The sequence below is a fragment of the Amphiura filiformis genome, chromosome 16, assembly GCF_039555335.1.
Source record: "Amphiura filiformis chromosome 16, Afil_fr2py, whole genome shotgun sequence".
Lineage (NCBI taxonomy): Eukaryota > Metazoa > Echinodermata > Ophiuroidea > Amphilepidida > Amphiuridae > Amphiura > Amphiura filiformis.
In genome coordinates, this window is record NC_092643.1 from 28889076 (window position 1) to 28908435 (window position 19360).

The 19360-nt window shown below is 36.3% G+C and overlaps 1 protein-coding gene and 1 long non-coding RNA gene across 2 annotated transcripts in view; one reads left to right on the plus strand and one right to left on the minus strand.

Annotated features, from left to right (window-relative positions):
* Positions 1-10947, plus strand: part of LOC140135842 (5-oxoprolinase-like) — a 143207-nt gene extending 132260 nt beyond the window's left edge. Inside the window, exons 25-29 of the mRNA XM_072157480.1 lie at positions 2151-2225; positions 4750-4832; positions 7076-7236; positions 8120-8216; positions 8941-10947. Of these exons, the coding sequence (XP_072013581.1) occupies positions 2151-2225; positions 4750-4832; positions 7076-7236; positions 8120-8216; positions 8941-9124 (600 nt within the window). The 3' untranslated portion in view covers positions 9125-10947. The remainder of the gene's footprint in view (positions 1-2150; positions 2226-4749; positions 4833-7075; positions 7237-8119; positions 8217-8940) is intronic.
* The window catches only part of LOC140135844 (uncharacterized), a 216649-nt gene that overhangs the window by 175760 nt on the left and 21529 nt on the right, over positions 1-19360 (minus strand). The window lies entirely within an intron of this gene.

A 19360-nucleotide genomic window follows, 5' to 3' on the forward strand; every position in this document is an offset into this window, starting at 1 on the left:
CTACAATGCACTATGATTGGGAAATTTGATCAATATAACCCTATCTTAAAGGCAAAGTCCCCATTACCACACACACAAAATGGTAATTTTAAAATGGCAACCAACAAGCTAATAGTTGAGACTATCAAATTAAATTGGGATTTTCTTATAGAAAACATTCTTAATATCCCACTGCATTAATTTTATTCATAAGTCTCAATGTTTTGAATGTTAAATAAAAGGATGAAAACACCAGATATTTGCACACAATCCCAATGCAAGGTATAGTCAACTGTGCCACATGTGTACAAAAGCCAGACATACCAAGCTCAGTAACCCCATTGGGTTATGAGAATGTCTTTATACATCCTCTGGGTATCAGGTATGAAGTACCATACCTACTGGAATAAAAATCCAATGCCCAAAAAATCAGGTGCTGAAGATTATTTCAAAATTGACTTTGAAACCAATCGGAGAAATGCTGACTTTAAAATAAAAAGAGGAAAGGCATGGTTCCATAGAGTTTTTGTTGTAATCCAAAACAATGAAAATGACAAGCATTTCCATTCACAGCATCTGTCTTCCTCATTTAAAAATGGCAAATACCAGATTTGACCCTGGACATGCTAGCGACTTTTGATTGATATATCTGCTGGTCACTTTTTCTGATTGAATTATTTGATGTAGACACAAAATATGCTATAAAGTGGAGTAAAGATGCAGGACTGCGTAGTACCTTGTCATAAAGTAGAAATAAGCTGAATTATATAAACACTTTGCAGCTACTACACCTAATGCTGGTTTCATACTTTATGCCGCTAAGCGGTGTGACGTTTCACCATGCAGCTTGTACTTTTCTGCCAGGCAGCAGTATGACTATGAAAGCCAATGTTGTCGCTCAGCACTGCCAAAAATTGTTTCCTGTTCTCATACATCAGAGCAGTGCCGCTCCCGAGTTGACTTGAATTCAACTCCCAGCGATCTGCCGCTTTGGGCAAAGCGATGGAGTGATAGATATACAGCTTGCCGCTGTCACCGCTAGCGTTTCTGATGCGACTGCGCAGTGAATCAAATCGTCGTCGAAGCGGCAGGAAAGTATGAAACCAGCATAAGAGAGGGCGGGGGTGGTGATTATTTTAACCATGAGTATATATCCTCTTGTGTACTAATTAATTCAACCTATAAGTGGCGAGACTGATAACATTGTTGATTGATACGTGCACGCAGTTGGTTGTACCAGTGCAGCACTTACCATAAGTGCACTATGCATGACATGTGTACATTTATGTGAATATACGCAGACGTACGTTGAGACTTTATTAATGCGCGCAGTAACAAATCCAAATAATTTGTGCCACTTATAGGTTGAGTAAAGTATAGTCCCTTGTATAGTTTAATCAGTACCAAAATATTGATGGGCCTTATAACAGCAAATTGATAGTGAACAGGGCATTAGATTCCACTGCTTTAACAGAATTTATCATGTGTCACTTTGTATATTTTTCATCCAAATGTTGTTGTGAGCTGTCAACATTTTAACCCCAAATTGCCTGAGGCAAAATTCACTTCCTGGGAACAAAATACCACACAAGGGCATTTTATGTAACTCATTGACCCACTATGTGTTATATTCTACTTATAAACTGCCTCTAACTATAATGACAGCTTGATGATCTGGCAGTGATATATCCTAACTTTAGACGGAAATTCTGTTAAGGCAGTTGCACCTAATGGTAGGTCCAATACATGTGCAACTAGGATAGTTTGCATAATGTGTGATTCCAAAATAACTTTACTTTTGTGCACGGAGAAATTAAAAAAAAAAAACAATTCTCACCTATTTTTTTTGCACTGATTAAAAAGTATACATATATGTGACATGATCTGGTTCACTGACGCCAATAGAGGCATTTTTGAAAACTGAGTTACTATAATTATTACATTATGCAAACATTAGGTTATCATATACTGAAAACACCAAAGGTCTAAGCTTATAAGTAATTACTTGGTTCTGTGATGTCTATTTTCTTAAGTATTTTATTAATTTTTACTCTATATTGTTGCCTTTATCTCAATTTCAAATTTGCCGCCTTTGGTATCCATCGACCAGATCATGTCACATGTGTCCCCAAATCCATAACTAACCTTCATTTGTGTGCCGAATTCTGCAGGGCTGCATGAATAACTTCACATTTGGCGACGCAGACGTAGGTTACTATGAAACCATAGCAGGTGGCGCTGGCGCTGTAAGTATTCCCCATCTTAACCCCGCAAGTTGTTTTTACACACAGGGTTGCTGTAATGCCTTTACGTTCGACACAATGGGTACGGCTACTGTGAGACTATCGCTGAGGGCGCTGGCGCAGTAAGTACGGGCAGGATTTATCTAAGGCATTGTGAATTATTAATTACAGGGTTGCATGAATGTGTTCACATTTGGCGACAGTGTGTTGGGGTACTGTGAGACTATTGCCGGCGGAGCTGGAGCTGTGAGTATATTGTGTATATTCAGTGGCTCTGCACTTAAAGGTCCAAAAGCGTTGGCCTGGTCAACTGGCAGGTTTGTGCAGAAACTAAATACCAACAATTACTAAATGTTTATACTAGGATTTGGGAAGGTAACCTTGTCCTTACATTATGTTCTCTTAGATAGTCAGGACCTTGGCGAGTTGGACAATTTTATTATCATGGATTAAGGGATTCTGTTATGCCATAAAATGCTGAGCTTTTGTAACACTTGATGAAGAAATCCAGATGTGCTGTTAACCCTTTAACATAAAATGTCAGATTTGCATTTGGAAGTGTTCCAAAGGAATCTTTGAATATTTTGTACCCAACTTTATCGGTTCTCATTCACAAGCAGTGATGGTGCACTTAAGTTATAACTCCACTTCATTAGTTCTTAAAAAATTCAAATTAATACCTGTTGAGATTTCATACACAGATGAGCTGATAATATTACCTGTAATGGGAAGCTTCAGGAAAAGCAACAAAATGCACCTGTTAAAACGATATATAATGTAACAATGATCACAGAGAAGTGACATGTTTACATATATTCAGCTGTACAGCCTTGATTATATGACTAAATGAAGTAACTGCACTGTCCAAATCCTTTCAATTTAGTTTGTAGTTTTGTTACAGCTATTCATACCAAATTCCCCCTCCCTACATTAAAAGTTAGCACAGTTGATAGGACATCAGTGGAAGAGGTCCAGAGTTCCAGCCCAGTGTGGTTGGAAAATGTTTTTTGTGAAAATAATTGCACTGTAGTACCCTGGACATGGAACTAAGATGTGGTTATGATAACAGTAAAGTTGGCGCAATTAATAGAGCATTTAACTAGTGCAAGAGGTCCAGAGTTCAAGCCCAGTGTGATTGGAAAATGTCTTCATGAAAGTAATTGCACTTTAATACTTGAAATTCTCCTGGACATGGAACTAGCTGCCTAATTTATTTCGCTTTATATACTCAGGGAGCTGATCCCTCTATCATATCCTTCTGTTGTATTCAAAGTGTGCTTGGTTGATAGCAGGGGCTACCGAGCAAGGGGGGGTTGGGACATTCCCAAATTGTTCCACTGATCTGCTATATGACTTTACTACCTAAAGTAAATTTGAAATTTTGATGCTAAAATGGGCCAAAATGAGGACAATTGTGGACCTAGAATTGGGTCTTGACATTACATTACAGCTTTTGGTCAATTTTCTCCTGGTATTTCGTGCCTGGGGAAAAATTCCTCCCAGTCAGTACGCCTTGTTAAAGAAAACCTGACTGGTATAGACTCGGGTGCAACTTTTAAAACAGTCTCTTTTCTTAGCCAATTAGCCATTGTGATAGAATGCAATGTGTGATGCTATAAATTAGTCCACATGTGTAAAACAAATAGGGGCATACATACCTTTTTACATTTCGTAAAATATTTGTCGACTTATTTTAAAACATATTATGGGAGTTGTGTTATCACATGCTTTAATCAACTTGCTGATGCTTAAAACTATAAAGTATGAAGGTCGCTCAAATGTTCTGCCTCAACTGTCATATCTGTGCTTCTGTAAATGTCAACCCTTCAATATTTTCACAATTGTGCTTGTGAAGCAGTTTTGAAGTCAGTGTCTGATGAGTAGTGTAATTACATCAATTCAACAACTCTTCCTATACCTTTGTACAGGAGCCAACCGTTGTTAAACCGTGATGAATCCACACTTTTGCTGTAGCGTATACGCGAACGAGACTACGTATTACGCGGAGGCGCGTACAATTCGTCATGTCTGGAACTTTTGTGCGTGCAATACGTGTGAAAACTTGCAAGTTGAATCTGAGAGCTGTTGAATTCAGTATTTTTCAGGTAGCGGCTAAACATTGCCGTTTTATTCTGTAGGCCCTAGTTTTATTGCTGATATCAAGTTTTTGTAAAGATGAGTAGCAATGATTAAGTGGTATTCCTCGTGAAATAATCGGGAATTATACGATCTTTAGCTTCTTTTCGTTGTTGAAAGGGATTCAATCATGTTTCACCGTTGTTCATCACAGTTTAACAACTCGCGTCGGTAGCGTCTGCGCAGTTTACTTGGCCGGGCAGCTAAAGCTGCCCTCGCAAGTAAACCACGCAGACGACGACGCGCCGCATCGTTGTTAAACAGTGATGAACAACGGTGAAACATGATTGAATCCCTAAATGAACAATGCCAACATTTTTTTAAATAATGGTGTTGAATGATGTAAACTTGTTTATTGACAATAATATTTCATTGTAACTTTGTGTTGTAGGGTCCAACTTGGGATGGTAAGAGTGGTGTTCATTGTCATATGACTAACACAAGGATTACAGATCCCGAAATACTGGAAAGGAGGTAAGAAGGTGATTCCAAACCTATATGTGTTGTGATCAAGCAAAATCAGTCTGAAGTCGGGCATTTTCAATTTTCAGTTTTTTACATGATTGTATAGAGTGTTTGCAAAGCTACATTTTGCAGAAAATCCCATTGAAAATGAACATTCAATTCCAAAGATATGAACAGTCTAAAACAATATGCAACAAAAAGAAATTATTTTCTTTGTTTGGCTGTATCTGAAAATCAGTATTCCAGACTTTCGACTGATTTTGCTTGATCACATCACATAATGTGGTGATAATTGTGGGTATTCCATTAGATAATCACACCCCTACTGAAGAAGATTTGGAATTCCAACCAAATGCAACAGTTTAAATTATTCCAGATCCAACCATTTTCATCCACAAAATGTCTGGTAAGGTGTGGAAGATTTTCGAATTCTCAGTTTCAGTTTATTTTCACCATACAATATTATACAAACCAAATAATGAAAGAAAACATTGGTGGGGAGACCAAAAAGACCAAGGCTCGAAATGTATAGAAGTTGCAAATGATGATAATTATAGATTACTACCTTAAATAACTACTAAAAACATGACAACTACAAACACGGAACAGGACTGGGTAAGTGCAGAACAGGACTGGACAGGACATCTGCAACTAAACACTAAAGTGAAGGCAGTGATGATGGCATATAGCAAAATTCAAATTAACTATAAGTTACAGGTATAAAATAAACAAACCAATTAAGTTACTGATAATATGACAACAGATATGACTTATATTTTCTTTTAAATACATACAGTGATTTGGCATTCTTTAACTCATGTAAAATTGTATTCCAAATCAGAGGACCTTGTCTTCTAATTGTACCGTATTCATTCCAATAAGCACCCATGCCCCAATAAGCGCCCACCCAGGGTATATTCAATTTGCTAAAGGATACCATTAATGTTGAAGTGATAGATAGATGTTGATATAGTGAAAAAGCTGGAGGACTACACATCCGGTGTAAACATCTCAGGACCCTTTTATAACATACATAAATTCATCTCTAATAATCGCCCCTCACAAAAAATTAGGTAAACCAGGTAAAAAAATAAGCGCCCACCCAAAATGACTTTGTTAAGCGCCCTGGGCGCTTATTGGAATGAATACGGTATTTCTTGCTAAATCAGTGTTGAAATTATACGGATGATAAAATTCTAAACAAAATTGTTACTGTTTTTGGCCAAATTGAAGTGGATTTGATAAATTTCATCAATTTTCAGCTGGTAGTTCCAGCTGGATTGACTGTAAGTGAAACTGAAATTGAGATGGCAGTGAAATCTTACACAGAGGGGTTGTGGATTTTACACAGAATTGCATATTCAGCGATTGATTTATACGTATCATTGGATTTATTGATTGCCCTACACTGTAACCAAACCCCAGGGCGCGATGATCTTTATAGTGCGCTGCCAGACCCATAAGGCCCCATGATTTACAGAGAGATGCCGATCTCAGTGATCAAATCATTCCATAAACCATTCCAACAACCCCAATCATATCACATCCATTTGTGCTTCTTTTGATAATGTTGTTGGTCTATCTACAGAATAAAATAGCAGTAATGTGAATCAGATGTTCTGTGAGGCTTAGTTCACCACGTAAACTTATGGCTCAAAATTCGGACCGCTCGCCAATAAGTTTACTGCTTTCTATGTTTTGAAATTTGTTGACGTTTTAACGATCCCCGATTCTCGGTCGCTTATTTTAGCCGTGTCACGTCACATGCATGACGCTGGTGGGTACCAACCAAACTTCAGAAAGAAAAAAAACCTCGATCGCCGATAACGATGTGATATGGGACTTACATAGGATTACATTAGAGATATTTCTTGCCAAAATTTGACCATTTCTAGGCAAGTTGGCCCTACTTTGTCTGCGTTATATGAAAAGGACAGTCTTAAGTAAGTATAAGTGCAACGCTTTTGATGTTTTGGGAGACTGGGAGGGTTCAGAACAAAAAATGATGGAGCCTATTCTTGACTGTAATATTCCTTCAACCAGTTGCCGTGCGGTAACAGTCTTATACGATGGACAGATAGTATCAGTTTGTGAATGAGGACATCGTATAAGTTCCTTGTACTATGTGAGGCTTAAAAGCTGACATAAAAAAACTTGTTGTATACCATGTACAAAGATGTGTGATTTTCTTTCTTTCTGTAGAGTTAAATATATCAATTTTATCAAGCAATTGCTGTGTTTATCTTCCTCAGGTACCCTGTGGTGTTGAATCGTTTTGTGCTCAATCCTGGCACAGGTGGACGAGGACAATTCTGTGGTGGAGATGGGGTCATCAGAGAGATGACCTTCAGACGACCTCTGACAATATCGATTCTGTCCGAGAGGAGAGCATACAAGCCTTATGGAATGAAAGGTAATTATTGTAATATATTTATACAGTCAAGCAGTCAAGTTAGCTCAATCGATAAGGCATTCGGACTATGGTGCGAGAGGTTGCGGTTTCGAACCCTGCGATGGTGTAGTACGCTCTTGTGGAAAAATTGAGTTAGCTTGAAATTCCCCTGGACAAGGAACTTATTACTAATAGTCTCATTGTAACCCATCATTTATTGCAACACTTACATTATTATAGCTGATTATAGATGTAGGTATTGTGTTTTTTTGCAACAATTGTTACAAAAATATAAGTAAAATGTGTTTTTAAAGCAAGCATTTGTTGAACAAATTGTATGATTCGCATTATAAATTGGTAAAAATATTTAATAATGTGTACAAAAATGTGTACAAAAATGTAAGTTTTGAAAGTTCCGAGCATCTCAAGCTTGTTTTGAGTTGGGAATATACTACTATTATAATTTGGACTTATTATGTCTAGGCTTTTTCCATAATGAAAACAACAAAATTGCCTTCTCCTGGCTCCGATTATGTGTTGCAGGTATTTGTCTCATAATATCTTGGCCGAGGGGAACGGGCTCCAACTCATAATCGGAAGGTTGATGGTTCGAGCCCTGGCGACGCCATCGTAAGGCACTTTATCTCGATTACTCCTCTCCACCCAGGTGTATAAATGGGTATACCGGCATTCTTAAATGCTGGGAAGGTAATAGACTCTCTGTGGAGGAGGCATAGCGATCCCCCTATAGCAACATTAAATGGAGGAGTCTGGCCCGAAATCGTCAACAAAAGAGAGATGGGCGGTCTGATAATTGTTTATACCGGATCGTCTCCTTTACCTTTACTTTTTTATATTTCTAATAATATTTGTGGTAATGTCAAAATCTTGTTTTACTTATCAGGTGGTGAACCAGGTGCTAATGGAAAGAATATCTTTGTTTACAAGGACGGCAAAGTGATCAATCTTGGGGGCAAATGTTCTCTAGATGCCAATCCAGGGTAAGTGATGACCATAGACTAATAATAAATAGATGGTACACCAACTGGCAAAGTCCAGCATCATCTGATAGCGAGGGCCAATCGAAAAAATTTTGAATGACAAATACTTAGTGAACGTCCTGGGGGGTAGGGGTGGGCATTCGAATGTGAAAGTGACAAAACTAGGGGTCTATCAGTGTAGAAATTTTCAGAAAAAAGGGGGTCATTCGGTGTTGGCAATGTCAAAAACGGGGTGATTTTGTATGGGAGCGCCCAAAATTTCACATCATTAACAATCAAAAATAGCATTTTACCCAATTTTACAGTTCAAAATAGACAGAACTCTTTTTTTTTCAAAATCCTTCAATTTTGAGGACAAATTGTTCAAAAAAGGGGGTCATTCAGTGTAGGCTACTGAAAAAACAGGGTCATTGGGTGTAGGATTTGCCAAAAATAACGGTCTTTTCATGGGCACATGATGTATGTCAATATATTGGAGTGGCCCCCCGGCTGAAAGTATATGACTTGAATAAAAAAATCTGAACGTGGCCTTACATCTAATGCTTGGTCTTGGTTTTCTTTGAACCGAAAAATTACTACTCTTTAATACTTAAAACCACCATTATAACCTTCAGTTGTATGAATTGTTAAAAAGTTGACAGCAAAATTGAAAATTGATAATAATGAATAAAAAAATTGTTTAACATTATATACTCAATGAGTTCACATTTTGTTGTAATTTACAGGATGTGCTCCGCATCTGCTCCCCAGGGGGTGGCGGTTACGGCCCACCACCAGACAACGAGGATATGGACATATCTGAAGAATACAATCCAGCAAAGAAACGTCGAGTTGACAAGCATGCTAGCCAACATTACCACGAAAAAGGAAGTGTGTATGCCTATAAGTTAGCACAAGAACAGGTGTAGGCATGTTAACCCCCTGGACACTACTGGTCATCTAACAGCATTTCTGATTGGTTGATAACTTGAAATACTCATTTCAATTGCCAATTATGATTGGGCTTTAAACTATTTATGGTCAAACTTGTATTTGCAGATGATCTTATTAACCCCCTCCTTGATTGGTTTAAAATTTACACATATTCATTTTGGCCAATTGACAGGTATTTCTCATGGGGTTAATCATTAGACCGATATGTATGCCGGGTGTAGCTCTTACGCTAGTTGCCATGGTCGCACTTTGAGTAATGCATGTAACTGGTGAGTGCTTACCCAAATTTAAGCAAGCATATTATGGTGCCTACACACCTGGTGCATGTGACTTGGTTTTCCGAACATTTCCGATGTTGATTTGAAAAGGTGAAGTGAAGAGTAATGCCATATAGGGCATTTTGCATCTGAACTTTCAAATGATTCCAAAACCGTGGTTGCATTTTGTATTGAGTTTTTTAGATATTTTTCTCAAAATATCAAGTGCTATCTCAAGAACCTCTGAACCAATAGTGGGTTTGTTTGTACTTGTATTGTACAATTAATTTAATTGTACAATTTTGTTGTAGATTTAACAACCATGGTTTTGGAAACCAAATTTTTTTGTTCCATGAAATATATGTGTCCAAATTTCAGTGAATACAAAAATACAATAGTGTGCATTTTATCTACATAAAGTACCAACAAATTTTTATCAAAGCATATAATATATAGAATTATATATTTCAAAGCACATGCAGACATTTATGTTAGTAGTTTTATATCCTGTAATTAAATTGTTCTAGCCTGTAGGGGTATTCAAGTTTGGTTTGTGTAGGGGTGTGCCACTGAGAATTTGAAACTGGACCCATCCATATACCAGTTTTCCAATTTGACCCATCGCTATACCAAAAGTCAAAATTTTCAGCCAAATTTGAGGCAGATTGCCAATTTTTTTGCAACTTTTCCAAAATCTTGGCAAAATTTAAACTACAGTTAGATAAAATTGGGCTATTTTTCAGAATAAAAAATGACCCATCCATACAAAAATTGGCCTAGAAAAGGTGTCATTGGCATACCAAATGGCCTCAAATGAGATCCATGTTTGCGGCACAACCCCATATGGTCATTTGCCCCTGTTGTACATTTGAATTTGGTATGATTACAGACCCCCAGTGTCGGTTGCTCAAATTTATTAAATCAAAATCAAATCATAGAAGTAGAAATTTGCAGTGGCAGATTTTTTTAACATATGCTATTTTTATTGTAGTTTTGAAGTACCTCTGTTTTGCCTTCCTTTTTAAACATCTTAAAATACAATAAGTCAAAGAGCGTTAATTACAGCAAAATACATCACACTCAAAGAGTTATTCAATATTATAAATACAGTACTCCATATGATATACAGTACTCCAAATGATGGATATAAATGAAAAATTGTTTGGTTATGACAGTGTGTATCAATTGAATACCTAAGTGGAAGAAGGGCCCAACTCCACCATTTTACAAAAATGAGTTAGACCTGGGCATTTTATTGCTAGCAGACAATTTGCTCAAATCCACTCTCTAAATAGTCTTTCATGTACACTTAATCATGGTTTCCATGGAAAAAAGCCCAACTCCATGGAGTTGGGCCTTTCTCACACAAATATTGGGAATGTTTATGAGGTGGAGTTGAGCCCTTCTTCCTCAATTATCAGTCGTACAACTCGGCACATTCCGTGTAGCAGCCATTTGATGCTTTATTAACACCGTTTAGTGCCTTAGTATTTTTATTTTAAAACCAGCATAGTACCAAAGCAAAAATGTATAAATCATTGAACTTGATAGATTACAGTAGCAACTATTATAAAAAATAACATTTATATAAACCAGACAAATAATAAAATAAATCTATAATGTGTATATAAATTTGGTGGAACACTTTAGCATATGAATGTTTATCATGTTAAAGCAAATTCAGGACTATATGTGACATGATCAAGGGGAATGAGTCACAAGTCGACCCTGGTTGAAAATGAGTTTCTAAAGAGGACATTTAGAGCTTTCAGAAACTGAAAACCCTGTGTTGATACGATTTTTCTTTGCGAAGTTACATCAATTTATCAATCGCTGAAAACAATATAAAACAAAAGAATTTTAACACTTTCTTTGCCAATAACTCATCAAAATCAATATTAGCGACATCCGACTCATTTCCCTTGATCGTGTCACATATGTGTCCATCCATATCAAAAGGATGCACTTGTCGGCGGTTACATGTGTCTCTTTTTACATAATAGCTAGGAATAAATACCAGACTCATCTCACTTGGAGGTCACTCACATTATCTCAAAGTTGCATGGTTTATATTCTGTAAAAAGAGACATGTAGCAGTCGACAAGGGCATCCTTTTGATAGGGATGGACACACGCTAATTGCCTAAGTCATTTTTGTAAGTTTAAGAACAAAATGTGGTTAAAGCATGCATCAATTACGTAATCACCCTAATTATTTCGGATTATTCCCTTTCATTTGTATCATTATTATTTGTTCTTGTGCAAATATTGGTGAATAAATATGTTTAAATGCATGCTTGAACCATATTTTGTACTTTGTTCTCAAAATTTAAAAAAAAAAGACTTAGCAATTAGCGTAACCTCAGGCTGATGATATGTAATCACTTTATTCTACATGTATATATGTGTGTGACATTGGTAGTTTTTATCAAGACAAAATTAATGAGAATTCGGTTTGATCTGGTGATGGTAATTTCCTTCTGATGTATTTAAAAATACTGAAGTTATGGCATAAAAAAACATGAAAAAATAGGTTACAGCATACAATTTGTTTTATCTAAAATTTATGTGTTTGTTCTGAAGAGGCTGAATTAATTTTACAATATTTACAAACGTCAGTCTTAAACTAATGGTTACTCTGAAAGGGTGTTGTTGCAACAATTGTAATCAAGTGTATGGTACCTGTTTCCACAAAATGAGAGTTAAGTTGCAAACCTGTATTTTTGAGTCCAGATTCATAATCTCTGGATCATAAAATTTTAAATAAAGAGTAAAACAAAAACAATTACCCATTTGTATTTCTATATTTCAAAAAGTATTTCTTCAGTTAAAAGGATTTGTTTGCATACATCAGCAGTCTCATATAGCATCAAAGACACCAATTTCATACCTGTAGTTGACTTCATGCTTGAATGAGCACACACTAAAGGAAGGAGTACACTGATTCAAAAGTTGCAAAAAGTTGATCTCCAAGTAATCGATTAGAATGCATGCTTTCCTGATACCGGGTGCTCGATTATAATTTAAATGTACTTGCTGATGATGGTTCCCCGATTATAAATGAGTTTTCCTGATACCAGGTGCCTAATTATAATGACAGTGCCCAATTTACAAGTGCTCTATTCTGGTCAGACAGGCGGGGCATGATATCAAATTGAGAATCACTGATAATGATCAGAATGCAGGCATCCTCCTGTATATTAATTTTTGCGACTTTTGAATCGGCCATCTCTCCAATCATGTGTAATTGATTACTCACGCATCACAGCACCTGTGGGATTAGAGCCTGTCAAAAATATTTTCAATCGACAAAATGAATTTTGAAATATAGAAACAAATCCAAATGGGTAGTTATTTTTATTTTGCTCTTTATATAACTTGACAGGGTTGCTCCTTCACTTGGTGTTCAAATGTCAATATTTCAATGAAGAATTCTTTTGTTTTCTATCAACCATATCTCTTACCCGTTTACTTTGTGAGAACAGGGCTCATATTACCAAATAACATCCAACTATGACACATTGTATTGTATTTTTTTGTCAATATAGGGCAACATTGTCATTTTTTCGCATGGAAAGCTGTTTTTGCTTGAGTCGCTTCTTGCGCTTGGTGTATATTTTACAGCACTTACATGTTGTACTGTAAATGTGGAAATTTTCAAGGAACATTATTTTTCTTGCTTTTCACACGCAATACAGCTACCGCAAAAATAAAAATGTGCAAATATGTTCTTTTATGTATAGATCTATGTAATTAACCTCCAAATTGTGAGTTTAAACGCAAGCGAAGTAGTCAGAAATGCAAAGCATGAAAAAGTATGCTCCCGAAAATGACCACTTTTACAGTAATCTGTTATTTGGCACTATGCATAAATTATGGCAATGGGCTATTCCAGTTGAAATCCATACACCCCTATATTAGACATGACCTTAATCTTCCACACAGGGAGTGTGACTTTTAAATGGGGTTACTTGAATGTGTGACTCCCATTTGAACCCGTGGGGGATTAAGGTAGTGTCTTACGTAGGGGGTGTATGGATTTCAACTGGAATAGCCTAATACCTGAGAGCAATAAATTTATCAAGTGTGCCGGGGAATGATTTAAAAACTAGCATTGTAAACTGTTTCTGTTTTAGGGATTTTGAATTCATTAAGTTGATTCGAGCGTCAATTTGAAGCTTAATTGAACCTACCCACCTCAAGCCTTGACATATTATCAATGTCGATTTAATGCCGATGATTGAGGTCATACCTTTGTTGACCTCAATCATCGGCATCGAATCGACGTAGATAATATGTCAAGGCTTGAGGTGGGTAGGTTCAAGCTTCAAATTGATGCTTGCATTAATGAAATAAGAGTTACCTGGTCAGACAAGTAAACTGATAGTCAGGGATACATTTCACTCAACTTTACAAAGCTTCATAAGTCTCAAAGTCAATCACAACTTGTAAATCTATTTCAATAAAAGTTTTTACACTTGGCACTCATCTGAAGGGATTGGGATTTACTACTACATGGACCCTTCATTAAGTTACGTCTAAAAGGGTATTTGTAACTTGCGAATGGTTATTTGAGTTACAAAGGATTAAGGGGTTCTACACCCCTGGCCAATTTTGTGCCTCTTTTTTTTTGCATTTTTCTCAAAAATTATAGTGCATTGGTGATAAGTAAGATATATATATTATAGAGGCAAGAACTACAACTACTGCACTAAAAATTCAGCAACTTAAGGCAAGTAGTTATTGATTTATTGATCAAATATTGGTTTTCCCTCATTTTTGACTAACTCCACAACTGTTGTCTGTGCTGAAATAAAATTTCCAGTGCAGCAGTTGCAGTCCTTGCCCCTATAATATACATATCTTACTTGTCACCAATGTGCTATAATTTTTGAGAAAAATGCAAAAATAGGCACAAAATTGGGCAGGGGTGTAGTACCCCCTTAAAGTTCAGTGAAATACATGCCTGGACTTAGTCCCCTCAGTGAATATAGCCGTTTATGAAATCCTTGAAATGCTTTGCGCTAGAAGTATGCTCAAAGGGTGTCAAGGTGTAGTCTCAAATCTGACATAAAACATTTTGGGTAATGTTGGTCTATTGGCCATTACGTTAAAGTATGTGCTACGTGTGTTGTAAACTTACATCTTCAAAAGGTACTATAGAAATCATGATATGTTGTAAACATAATTATTATTCATCAGATAAGAATAAATCCAAAGCTATTTCAAAATGACTCGTTCTTTGATGCCTTTCATTCGTGCGGAGTGAGTGGTCGTAATTCTGTTCCCGATTACTGGCAGCATGCACAATTAGCAGCACTTAGCCACACATGTTACTTTTTAAAATGGTAGCTATTCAAATACAATTTTTTCAGCTATAAATCAACTGGTTACTTCAAATAAATGTACATTTTCTTGAAGAATGTGTTCTAGGTAGCCATCAAAAATGGAGAAAAAAAGTGTATGATGAAGGCTCAAAATCAGTTTTACCAAATATGTGACATGATCTGGTCAATGGAAGCCAAATGAGACATTTTTTAAATTAAGTTACTAGCATCATTTTATACAAACATAGGCTATTGTATACTGAAAACACCAAAGGTCTAGCATACCTGGTTCTAAATTTCTTATGTATTATGTAATTTACTCCATATTTTTGCCTTTCTCAATTCCAAATTTGTTGCCTTTGGCCTCCATGGACCAGATCGTGTCACATATATGATTTTACAGTTATGCCAAAAAAATCTGGCTTGGGAAAAAAAGGAACCAATTTCATTTTAAAAGATAGCACATTATTATACACAAAACACATATTTCTTTCTTAATTGGGCTATTCCATTTAAATCCACACCACCCTGTGGAAGATTTTGGAAATATCTGCCACAGGGGGAGTATGAATTTCAAATGGAATGAGAACATTAGGCAGCTCCATTTGAATTTCACACACCCTCTGAGAAAGATTCAACCTGAATCTTCCACAAAGGGAGGATGAGTTTCAAATGGAGCTGCTAATGTGCTCATTCCATTTGAAATTCATACTCCCCCTGTGGAAGATATTTCCAAAATCTTCTACAGGGGTGGTGTGGATTTAAATGGAATAGCCCAATTTCCATGACCTTAAACTTGGCATAGGCCGATACCATTGTACAGATATTTTGGTTTCCTGTAACATATCATATTGCCCTATTATACAAGTATACAGTCAATAATACTTCCTAATATATTGCAACATTTTCAAAACTATTTTTGCAGTATACAATGTTGGACATGTATGTGATGAGGCCAAAAAAAAAAAGGGTTGTCTCAAAGCTTGCGCGCGCGTTTGTAAAATTCCACGATTTGACAAAAAACAAATGCGGAATTTGTTTTTATTTCATTTTCCAGAAAAAATCAGCGAAAATCAGACTCAAAATAACATGAAAAAAAGTCGTGAATAAATTTTTTTTTTTAAATCGCATTTCGCATTTGTTTTTAAATTTCTCATGAGCTTTGAGACAAACCTTTTTTTTTTTTGCCTGATAATATAATTTTAAAACTCCAATTTATATCCCTATATGCAAATTAAACATCATTTTGAAAGAAAGTTGTTGGTAAATTACAACTAATAAATGTGACCCGCTCTGACAAAACCAGTAACAAGTCGAATTTTAAAGTCCACTTAGTCCCACAGTCAAATACCATGAAATTAACTAAGAATTCCAAAAAAAAATTTTAATGGGAATGTCATCTTTAAAGGCCTATAACTCAAAAACATGCCTGGCGACTTGTTCCGGGTTTTGTTGGAGCTGGTCACATTTTGTAATGAAAACATTTCAGTAAAGTGTAGACCTTGCCAATATCTGGACAATACAGGAAATCACAGGGCAATGCATTTGAACCTCTTTGAATCAAAAACATTTGCAGGTTGCCATGTTTGCATCTTTGGGCTCATTATTAATCCTGACTTACCAGAGTGGTAAAACAAGGAAGGCATATAAACAAGTGTCCTTATACTTAATTGATCAAGTTTTAAGATTGGCAACTAACACTGTCTAGTTTTTATTTTTATTCTAATTTTAATGAGTTTTGTGCAACACAATTGGGAGACATTGATGGATAATACAGGTTTGCCTAATGCTCTTGATTAGAGTTAAAGCATCCAACATTTGGTGGAAAATATCAGTCAAGGATGCATGAATGCAGTTGAAATGCCACTCATTTTGGTGCACTACACAACTGATACAGTTTTGCAAGCGTGAAAGTCCTCTTCTCCTCTATCAAGTTCTCTTGCTTGCTCACCATGGCTTGTCTCGGCAGTAATAAAGTGATTGTACGCTATACCTGCCATTCCACTTGTCACTTTTTCCGTGCAAACTCCAATGCATATTTTGCCTTAAACTTCCTGGCAACTCAGTGCACAACAGGAAAAGCCAAGTTGGTAAAAAAATAACATATTGCAGATATATGTTCTCACACATTTCACCGGGCATTTCACCAATTTTTGATCATCTTTTTGTTGTGTTGCACAGCATTTTTGAGCACCATCGTCATGGCTGCTGTACTATTACAGTATATACATGTTATTCTCTTGTATGTGATGTATTCTGTATGCTTTCAACCTACAAATGGACAACCAACAGAACAGGCAAACTCATGTTATCCACAAGGAAGTATCACATGTAAAATGTGGAATTATACCAATATGGATTGTAGCTTCAGGTACCTTGTCTGTATCCCACCATTACACAACACTGCTTCAATAAAGTCACTAAATCTGCATCAGAATCAACTTCGTAATATTCCTGATAATGCATTTTCTGGTCTTCACACATTGCAGCATCTGAATCTGTCTTTCAACCATATATCAGCACTGCATGATGGTGCATTTACAGGACTTGATGAACTATTAAGTTTGATTTTGCCTGTTAACTCAATATCCTATATACAAGCTAATGTATTTAGTAGCCTGTACAAGTTGCAACATTTAGATCTCTCGTTTAACAATATATCAGACTGGCATGATGATGCATTTACTGGACTGGATCATCTATTAACTTTGGACTTAAGCGACAACCCCATTTCATCCTTGCATGGTGGTGCATTTACCAGACTAAAAACACTTACTGATTTGTACTTATTTGGAAACTATTTCATGACTTTACCACAATCCCCATTCCAAGATCTCATCTCACTACATACACTTAAGCTCAGTTGGCAAAATCTATCAAGTCTAAGCGCTTCATCGCTGAGAGGGTTGGAAAATGTACAAAGTCTGTGGCTTTCATTTTACGATGGATCTGATAATATTACTGGCACTCCTCTTGCTTCCCTTACATCTTTGCGTGAACTGCACATTTCCAGTTGGTATGACTGTGATCAAATTGAAAATCTGTTCACTGGGCTATATAACCTGCAATACCTCTATATCGCAGTTTACAGATCCTGTTCTGAAATCTTATTTTGCTCATCTTATCAAACAGATGACCATCTCTTGAATGCAAGTCAAAAATGCAAGAGACCAATTCCGTTGAAACATCTTGAATTTCACCAGACCTATTATACTACAAGTCTTCCAGCTTTCAAGGTATTCCACAATCTCACCAGTCTCTACTTGTACCTCGATATTGATGTATACCCAGCCATAGAAGCCTTAAACAAGCTAGAATCACCTCTTCTAAACCTAACATTGATTCTACCACACCAGCAAAAAGTTCATTTAAATTCAACAACTTTTGCCTCATGGGGAAAATTATTATTAAAATTAAAAGTATTAAAACTATCTGCGTCTGAATTTGAGTTTGAAGGTGCACCGTTTGAATGGTTCACAGATTTGCAAGTTTTGGATCTTAGCGGTAAATATGTTGGGTATCACCCATTATTTGTTAATACCTACAAAGATTTCGAACATAAATTACCAGTCGTCATTACTGACCTGCGTTTGGACAATGCTCAGAGTAATTCAGTAACCGGGTCCGATCTGTCACACAATATTTTCAACTTTGAATTTTTCTGGAAGCAATTGTGTAATATGTCATCACTTGAAAATATTGACTTGTCATATATTGAGATAAGCAGTGATTTTATATCTTGGTCATGCTCTCCACCAAATTTAAAAGTACTACAAATAGGGCACCAAAAGAAGCCTACCACTCTTAGTACAAATTTATGTGATGTTGCAACTCAGTTGGAATATTTGGATGCGAGTACATGGGAAGTGTTTATTTCAAATAATTGTACCTGCCATAAACTAGTAACTTTAATTTGTTCAGAGTGCTCTTTTATTCTGATTGAAATTCAGTTACCTGCTTTACAGCACCTGTTTTTAAACAAACTAAGTGTTCCATCTTATAGCTACATTGCTAATATACTGAATAAGTTAAACACACCAAATTTACAAAACCTTTACTTGCGTGATAATCAGATCACAGAAGTTAATAACAAACTTGCTCAGTATTTTAGTAACTTAACATACTTGGATTTACGCAACAACCAGCTGACATCGGTAAGCAATTTACAGCATTTATGCAATATAAAATCATTATTGCTTTCTAACAATGCTATTACAATCGTTCCAGAAACAATGCTTACCAAATCAAGCCATCCGAATATGAGCTACTTTGATGTAGGCAACAACCCATTCCAGTGTGACTGTAATGTGCAGGCATTTAAAAACTGGATACTTGGTGATAACAAGGTTCACCTTTATAAGGGTTTTGGTTATGTGTTCGCGACTGATACTCATTACAGATGTTTTTCACCAGATTCAAGAAAGGATCTTAGCATCACACAGGTGAATTTAGACTGTGAATCACACATATGGAAGTACATTTCAGTTGGCATTACTTGTGCTGTAATTATACTACTTTCAATCATTTTGATTGTGCGGTATCGCTGGCATATTCAGTACAAAATGTTCCTAATGTTCAACAGAAGACGACGGCAACAGTACGTTCTTGTTAATGATGATGATGAACAT